The sequence below is a fragment of the Hippoglossus stenolepis genome, chromosome 1 (assembly GCF_022539355.2).
Source record: "Hippoglossus stenolepis isolate QCI-W04-F060 chromosome 1, HSTE1.2, whole genome shotgun sequence".
In the NCBI taxonomy this organism is placed as follows: Eukaryota; Metazoa; Chordata; class Actinopteri; order Pleuronectiformes; family Pleuronectidae; genus Hippoglossus; species Hippoglossus stenolepis.
Window position 1 is genome coordinate 8766852 of NC_061483.1, and position 9519 is coordinate 8776370.

The 9519-nt window shown below is 40.1% G+C and overlaps 1 protein-coding gene across 2 annotated transcripts; it reads left to right on the plus strand.

Moving 5' to 3' along the window:
- Positions 1-2844: 2844 nt before the first annotated feature.
- Positions 2845-7900, plus strand: mnx2b (motor neuron and pancreas homeobox 2b). Of its 2 annotated transcripts, none has more exons than XM_035159151.1 (3): positions 2845-3280; positions 5484-5644; positions 6794-7900. In XM_035159151.1, the coding sequence occupies exons 1-3, from the start codon at positions 2845-2847 to the stop codon at positions 7193-7195; spliced, it is 999 nt and encodes a 332-aa protein (XP_035015042.1). In that variant the 3' UTR covers positions 7196-7900. The 2 variants fall into 2 exon arrangements, with proteins under 2 accessions (XP_035015042.1, XP_035015037.1); XM_035159146.1 differs by having other exon boundaries at positions 2845-3277; positions 5457-5644.
- Positions 7901-9519: the final 1619 nt, after the last annotated feature.

Sequence of the window (9519 nt, forward strand, 5' to 3'; positions counted from 1 at the left end):
AAATGACTAATATTGGACTAACGCACTTAGTTCACACCATTTAATCCCTTCAAGGAGAAAGGCCGTGCTGCTGAGAATGACGCCAGGTGACATTGGAGGCAGGGGGCACATGAGTCTCAGGCACTGATTCAATTTAATTTGTGCTCTTCTGTCAACAGGCCCGGGTGACGGATTTACCTGTGGCCTGGCTATTTAAATTACTTTCAAATCATAAAAGCAAGGGAACGTGTTGGGTTTGGAGGGAGGAGAGGCTGAAAGAATCAGGCAGAAAGCAGCACTGATTTCCCTGGAGCAAATTACCTCTATATCAGCGGCACAGACAGGCGGTAATCTGCCGGCTAGAGAGCTGAGGGCGAGAGACACAGAGTCACACTGGTGAAGGAGACATAGAGAGGGAGAGGTGGGCGGACCGGTGAGACAGCTCCAATCTTCTGGAGGTCAACTTTGCTTGTGCACACGCTCCGGGAAATTACATATCATGAGTGATACCCCCCACACACACACACACACACACACACACACACACACACACACACACACACACACACACACTCACACACTCACACACAAGGTAGACTATAGTGTTTCATTCATACAAGCAGAATGGATTTCTGTTTCCTGTGTGTTGCTGGAGCTGTGACACTGTGACGTAAAACAAACGACAGCCCGGCTCTCACTGCTGTCATTCAAAGTGTCAAGACTGACATCAAACACCAGATCCTGTTATCTGCGGATCAGACGTTCGTCTCTAGCAGGAGGTTTTAATCATCACAGTGAAAAAGTTCCAAATAATCATTATTTTACTGACAATTAATTTGATTATTTTCTTGATTAATAATCTGGTCCCAGAAATAGGGAGAAATAGTTCAAAAGAAATGGGAAGATCCCCTGAATTTTTTGCATCTTAAAATGTTTTTGCTTTGTCCATGAATTGGAAGATTTTCTGTTCACTATCACAGACGATCGAGAAAACAAAATATTATTTAACCGGCTGGAATCAGTGAATTTGTACTTAAATAAAAAGCTAAAATGAATTATTGTGCACTTAAACACTTGGTAATGGAGGTTTTATCGTTTTCATCATATTGAAATGTTATTACTCTTTGGCCAAAATACAAATACAAAATAAAAACAATATATTCCTCCATCAGAAGAAAAGATGTAGATGTTAATAAAAATAATATGTGAATAATACTTGTTGTAAATATATATAAGTAAACTTAATAAAGCTGACTAACACTAACCCAATGTATACGTGCATATAAATAAAAACAATATTTACCCCCCGTCAGAATTATAAAATAGATGTAGATAAGAATAAATATTATATGTGAGTAATTCTCAAAGTGATGTAAATATACAGTATATAGTAAATTAATCTTACTAACCCAACATATAAATGCAAAATAAATAAATACAATATATCCCCCCCATCAGAATAAATATGAATGTGGAGACGTTCATGCTGGGGAAATATAAATGAACATCTTTTCTAAATAAACTGCATTTGAATTTAAATAACATCTGCATAAAATCGCTCTGCTGTTGCTTGGGAGTTCTGTTACACAACGTTCAATCGCATTGTTGTTGTCGCTACATTTATTTGTGTTGCTTCAACTTGCAGTTTCTGTTTCATATAAGAGTTAACTCACAACTTAAGTTTTTTCCCTCAGCACAATAAGAATATAGCCTTTTAGACTTAGATTAATAATGTGTTTGGTTTTAATTAATATTTCACGAAATAACAATTAATACAAAGTTCAAAACTCTTCTGCTGAAAATAACAAGTTTCCTCTCCACTTCAGCTGATTCACCTTCTACTTCCTCAGGTCTTAAAACTGCATTAGTTCACATTAAGCAGAAGGCCAATTAACTTATAGCCTCTTCTGCCAAGTCATTACACTTTTATATGGTTTGTGTGCAATTCCTGGTCGTAAACTTTAATAGCATTGGTGTGGCCTTATATGTGTGAGAACGAAACAAGCCTTTAATATTAATGATTTAAAATCTGGGAGTGGGCACAATGTTGTTCCCTGATCTAAAAGGACTCAATAACATTAGGACTGTTGAGAAACAGCCAATATTTGGTGCTAAGGTGTGGATGATGTTTGCAGCACTAATAATTAGTTCGGACGTTCGGGGCTGCTGTGCGTAATTCCTTGTTTATGGCGAGGGATCCGCAATCTGTGTTGAGTGTGAGGAGCTGGCACTGAGGTAGATACTGGAAATACAATCGCCTAATCTTCTAATGTACCTCCGCGCTTTGATGCAGTTGAAGGTGTTTTCAGGCGGGACAAGGGTTGGACATTACCTCACTCTGAATGCTTTCTGGGGGGAGAAACGAGCGAGTAATTAGCTGATTAGAGGCCCGTCAGTGCAGCTCAACCTCCAGCCAATCCCTGCGCACGGCGGCCTTCAGGGGTGGAGGAGGACGGCTGATGGAGCGACACACAAACACACACACATACACACACACCTTTGGAGTTTGTTAAATTGGTATTAAACAGCAGGAGGGACCCAGTGTTTGCTGAGGGACACGTTTAGAAACAATTCAAGGAGCTGGATGGAGGGACGCGCGTAAAAACCTATTTAGAGTCTATCAGTCCAGAATAAGTCATTTTTCTCTTAAGACATTTGTCCTGGCGAGTTGATGATGCTTATTTATTCAACATAATAGGACATAGCCTGAGCTGTTCCTCGGGTCTGAACTTTAATGACAGGAGAACATATGAGTTTGTGACTGGAAGTGGACCCGCTGTTTGCGAGCAGACGCACGGCACAGGTGCGCACCAGCCGAGCACAGCACAGACAAACTCCGCAGCCCTCTCGAGTGGAGACGAGGTCATGGAGAAATCTAAAAACTTCAGGATCGACGCCCTGCTCGCCGATGAGACAAACCGGGGGACCAGCCGCGACCTGTCCCCGGGTCTGAGCAGCGACAGCCCCGCCGGCAGCCCGGTCTCCTGCCGCCGCGGCGACACCCCGTCCCCGCGGGCATCGCACCTTCAGACCGGAATAATCCCCAAACCGGGCATCCTCAACCTCCCGCACCCAGGACTCGCTTCCCTGCCCCACGGGGCGATTCACGGCATGTACCCAGCACCCATGTACCCGTTATCGGCGCTGGGTGGCCAGCACCCCGCGTTCGCTTACACCGGTTTCACACATCTGACCCACAGCTACCCGGACCACCTGAAGGCGGCTGCCATGGCGGGATCCCTGCCCCTGGAGCACTGGATCCGCGCCGGGATCATGATGCCACGACTTCCAGATTACAGCAGTGAGTATAATATCAGAGCGGATTATTCTTTAGAATCCTGAATTAAAAGAAGAAGAAAAAACACCAGAGATAAATAAATAAACAGGTGTAAAAGAGAAATCTAGTTGTTTTTTTTAATTCTTCGAAAACAAACTGACCCAAATCTGTGTGAACTGTTATCAGTCTTTACAGGAAGTAAAGCTTTAATCAGATCTGACATCAGAACGCGGAGCTGGTGTAAACTCACTGGACAAAAGTTAATTTTTGACGAAACACGATTTATGTTCTGTATCCATCATCATCATCATCATTATTATTTATTTGCCTTTATTTGCCTTATTTGTTATTTATAGTAATATTGATGCAGTAATGATAATAAAACAGCTCTATGAGATACTTATAACAGATTATTAGTATTATTTATTTGTTTATTTACCTCGTATTATTGTTGTTTATAGTAATAATGTTGCAATAATAATTATAAAATAGGCCTAACAGATACTTATAACAGATTATTTTTACTATAAACAACAATAATAATAATATAATAATACTATTGTTGTTTACAGTGACAATGTTGCAGTCATTAATATAATAAACAATATTAATTAAACAGGCCAAACAGATACATCTAAGTGATTATTATTATGGTTATTATTGTTAACCATAATAATAATCGTAATAATAATAATATTGTTTACAGTGACAATGTTGCAATCATTATGATAATTAAAATATTAATAAAATTGGCTCGACAGATATTCCTTTTGAATATTTATATTATTTATATTCTTGTTTTCATTCTCAGAATAGTCACATCTGTCAACTTCTCCTATAACATTCACTATGTAAATAATATCACAGGTAAACAATTCCGCTGCAGACTGTTTCTGCATCATTGAGCCTAATTTCCTATCATTTCGAGATGTCGCCATTTAAGACACTTTTTGAAATTTCTTTATTTAATCTGAAAACGCACGATGTCGTAAATGAATTTCACAGCCGGAATCATCATAATTTACAACCCACTTTTCTGAAAGCTTTTTACAACACAGTTCTTTTCTGTCTCTATTCAGCCTGTCGATAACAGGTCGGTCCGCACAGCGCAGTGTTGCCGGTTTACTTCCCATCTCTGTCATATTTTCATTTTGGCCCATTCATTTCTCTATAAACGCCAACAGGATGAGAATTGTCTTTGTGCGATGAAGAAACTATAAACAAACACCTAAAACGTTCTGTAGTTCATCAATAAAATCCCCAAAGCCTCCATTGAATTTTCATTAAGTTAATGGCATGCCTGTGTTTTTATGGCCCCTGCGCCCGCTCCTGCTGTGTGGCCCCCCCTTCAAACAATAAAGTGGAGTAAAGCCGTTATGGTTAATGATGGAAGAGACTGCGGGCATATGTGCGCCTGTTCCCAGCCACAAAATTATATTGAACCCTCCGTGTCCTTGGTGTTTGATAAATAAGACTCGTGTACAGTGGAAGTGTCTGGTCAAATACTCTAAGACTCATTTAAGACTTGAATCTTAACCTAAATATCCCCAAATACTTCTAGAAAAACACCAGACACCGTGAATATTAAAAGCTAAAAAAATCAAATGAACTCATGAGGCTCTGTGGGCAAATATCAAACTAGGACCAGTGGAGCACATGTGTCCATGAAGGTGGAAATGAAATGAAATCAAGCTGCACCACAGTTCCCACACTCAGATATCAGTCCCATGAAGTGTCTGGTTTTTTTCATCAGAAATAATCCCTGAGAAATCCATGAAAATGTCAAAAACAATTTTATTGTTAAAGAAAATTATTTGGGGAAGAAAACTGGATTTAATGTGGTTCTGCACCAAAATGTAATGGGCTCTTCCCTGACCCACATCTTTCAAGTTTAGGCAGAATCAGTTCAGAATATTTTGTCTAATCCTGTCCACAAACAAACCATCAGACAGGGGTGAAATCCTCCTGGGTAGAATGAAGGTGACATGAAATAATATAATAAGAATACATTTATTTGTATAGCACTTATGTAAACAAGGTTACAAAGTGCTTCACAAATTCCATGGGTTAAAATGAATGAACTAGAATAAAAGGTATTCAATTCAATTCAATTTTAAGCCATAACAAAACAAATCATAACATATTAAGGTCGAGGTCTTAAAATGTATAGAGAAACCAAACAGTTCCCACGATGAGCAAGCACTAATGTTTCCTTCTCCTCCTGCAGCGGGCCCTCAGTCCGGTCTGTTGGGGAAGTGCCGGAGGCCCCGCACCGCCTTCACCAGTCAGCAGCTCCTGGAGCTGGAGAACCAGTTCAAACTCAACAAGTACCTGTCCAGACCCAAACGCTTTGAAGTGGCCACCTCCCTCATGCTGACCGAGACACAGGTAAGACAGAGCAGTGCACCTCACGAGACAACATGTTCGTTTCAAGGTTAGAATAAGAAGAAAAGGTCAGTCACAGAAACACAAAATAGAGTTAGAACATATTACTCCAAGTCTCATGTAGTCGCATGCAGCTACAGGCCAGACACAGCATCCGGCCAGACAGCTGGAATTCAATGGTCTTTTACCTGCCAATGTTTATTTTTTATTTAGAGATTAAATCCCAGATTAAGACCAACAACACAAAGTATGTCACATATCACAATTAAACAGAATTACAATTATACAGTGATGAATATCAATTGTAAAACCAATCATGTAAAACTGTTTTATCAAATTTAAAAATCACCTTAAAACAACACATGAGGCGTCTAAATCCACAATAAATAGTCAGGATCAATCCATTCATAGTGTAGTGACACTACAGTGTAAAATGTAAAATTCAAATATAGCTTCATTCTGGGAAACTGTATCTCGCTGAAAACTGATTTACTGCTTAAATAACATTCACTGATATTTGTTAAAATATCATCATACAGATATAGTGCACTATGTACAATTGAGTCAAGACTTTATGTTCCCAGTTTGTGGTTTGATTATTTTTGACCAATTGTGAGCTGGTGAGTTAATTTCCCACAGAACTGAATGAAGACTTTTATTTTCTTGCATTTTTAAGGGAAATTTTTACAAGTTGTTTTTCTATTTTCATTGAATATTCTCACACTATTCTGGGATAACTGTTAATCATAATTAGAGCATATTTGATTATAAATAGGGAAGATACCTTTATAACCAAATGTCCCAAGTAGATGCGGTAAGCATTCCTACAAAAAAAAGGAAGAAGGTGAAAGGACAAAAACAATGACTCCTCATGAACTATATTTGAGTTGTGTTGGGTTAAAGGTTTTCCACTTTTACATTTATCAAATTTGCCTCAAGGAAACACATTCACTCTTTAGTTTCAATCGGAAAATTGAAATATAGGTAAAGTAAATATAGGAGTATATATATATAAACTAGAAACCCCAGGGAGCCCAACTGAGAACTCTCCTCTTCATCATACTTGATGTGATAACAAAATAAATATTTAAATCTGTTAATTTCCTAAACGTCTGTTGAACTCGTTCTCTTTGCCCTGTCATCTCTTGGCAGGTCAAGATCTGGTTCCAGAATCGCAGGATGAAGTGGAAGCGCAGCAGGAAGGCGAAGGAGCAGGCCACCGCGTCGGCCCAGTCTGACACCGAGCGACTACGCAGCGGAGGAAAAACAGCCAAAGACAAAACCGACGAGAGCAGGCGAGCTGTGAATCCTGATGACGGGGGCATAGAGCTTGACATGGAGGATGGAGAGGAGGAGGAAGAGGATGAGGACGAGGAGGAGGAGGAAGAGGAGGTGGAAGGCCAGCACGCTTTTCCTGTTGCTATGGGCAACGGCATTGGGATGCCACGATCCACAGACTTCGGCTACAATCCCCACAGCCCTTTCTCTGATGAGGAGCTGGAGGGGGTGCAGGGAGGAGGAGGAGGTGACAGAAAGATTGGAGCAGGACTGTGAAACCAGAAAACACTGGTTTGGTCTCCTGAGCGTTACAGAGACGTTACACTGGGATTCTAGAGGAGACACATTTCCAGGCCTGAAGACCTTTGTCTCGTCTGCTCTGTGAATGTTGACGTGTTTCCAATCAGGACGTTTGCTGGAACCACTGATTGTTCACACAGCTGCCCGACACACACAGGACTCTGATACAAGTACACTGTGTAAACTGTGAATAAAACCACCTCTAAATCCTGTACATTTCATAGCATGCTGAAGAAAAAAAAAAGAAGGTGCTTATTATCCTCCCTACATTTGAGCTGTTTTCATGAGTGTCTGCCAAACACCTTCTGGTCACCTTGTCTTCTCTCCGTCCACTGACAGCCGGACCTCCGCCCAGTGAACACACAATGGCTGTGCGAGTGAAAGATGTGAAGTGCAACAAGCGAACTGTTCAAACAAGCTGCAGTGTTGTGCCTGAGGAGACGATGTGAGCTATAGACACATCCGCTGCTCCAGATGTTTTTAAACCATTTGCAGAACATCCCACGTGCTATATTTACTTATGTGCATTTTATGTGAATATTGATGTTTTTCTTCTTGATGACGTTTATGAATTTGTTCTCGTCACTTACATGTAAATGAATTTAATTTATTTGAGATGAATCCTATATGTGTATTTATCGGAAACTTGTTTGTGGTGTAGCTGTGAAGTAAAAAAAAAAGATGACGGCAAAATAAAAATAAAAAAGAGCTGAGAAACAAGTACATTTATGATCAATGTCCCTCATTAGAATAACCCAATAAATGTGAATTGTAAATGTGGTGCTGACAAAAAAAGACATACAGTATATATAATGGCAGCAGCATGGAATGAGACCAGTGATGAAGAATCATTCCCAACTTTTCCCAAAGTCAAATGAGGATTAGTTAGAATTAGTTAGAATTAAAGAGTTAAATTAATTTGTCATGCTCTTATTAATAATTCTATATTGTTAGAAGAAGAAACACAAACACATGAACAAACCTTTCTAACACTGTCCATCGCCATATTAAATTATTGCATTATATTATTTTCTAATTAACACAAACACGAAGTACAACTGAGAATGACGATCATCTCATTTCATGGCAATCCATCCAAAAACTCACTCAGAACTACACCAATGTTGAAAAGTCAGAGATCACCAAAGTCATTGGGATTCATCCTCTGGGGACCATGAATGTCTGAACAAAATCTGATGGAGACTCATCCAATTTTTGTTTAGATATTTCAGTCAGAACCAAAGTGGTGGACATTGTCATTACAATCACATGAAGACAACCGAGTTGTGATCGTAGACTGTAATCAAAGATGGACGATGAGTCCACGTCCTCCCACAATCCAGAAACGAAGCCAAAATATACCAAACACGAACGCTACCATCTTGTGCATTTGGAGCCAGGGTCTGCGAAATAGCCATCAAGGGATTGGGCCACAGTATCGAGGTCCCGCCTATGCACAAGGACGACCAATTGTGAGTCTGATTCATCTGGGGGTTGCTATAGAGCCAATCCCAGCTGAGTTTGGGCGAGCGGCGGGGAACACCCTGAACAGGTCAACAGCGAATCACAGGGCCAGCATATAGAGACAAATACAGAAAGACCACAGTCAATTGGGAATCGAACCAGGAACCTTCTTGCTTTCAATCAAGTCAGTTTTTATAGCATCAAATAACTTAACATCAGTTTGATAAAAAACTACATAAAATGACAGAGCCATTTATTTTACGTGTACTTTTTAATTGAGCCTTCATCTAACATGGAGGAGGCTGCAAATATGACCTTTACTGTTTACCATGGAGACACTTTGGCTTCACTTTAAAGGGAGCAGTTATGTCGTCCATCTTTAAACACAGTCGATGTTTTCCATCAAAAGGGGTTAAACAGTTGATGTAACTGCTCAAAGGAACACGGCCTATGTTTCCTTTAACAACAAAATACAATAAAACTTTTCACGACTCCTTGAACTCTTTTTTGCGTTCGTAGCCACTGCACTGAAAGCAGAGGAACTTCTCAGTTCACAGTTTTAATTTATTACAGAGGCTCTCAGATATTAATTACTCTGTGGGGTTTACTGATAGCCAAATAATTAAGTTAATGAAGAGGAAGTAAAGCCATCAAAAGCCTGATGGTGATGTCACACGGGCCCATTTTAATTTCCAAGAGCAACGGCGTGATGAGTGTGTGTAACGGCAGCGGGGCGTTTTATTGGGTTCCCCTGTAAGGGCTGTGATTAAAGAGCAGATTGGAGGACATGCAGTGTGGTGTCGTTTAGCCCCTCTCACATATTTATATAGTGATTA

Coding starts and splice junctions, on each gene's coding strand:
- mnx2b (XM_035159146.1), top strand. CDS start 2,845: ATGGAGAAATCTAAAAACTTCAGGATCGACGCCCTGCTCGCCGATGAG. Junction 3,278..5,456: donor GCCACGACTTCCAGATTACA/GCAGTGAGTATA, acceptor ACGATGAGCAAG/CACTAATGTTTCCTTCTCCT. Junction 5,645..6,793: donor TCATGCTGACCGAGACACAG/GTAAGACAGAGC, acceptor ATCTCTTGGCAG/GTCAAGATCTGGTTCCAGAA.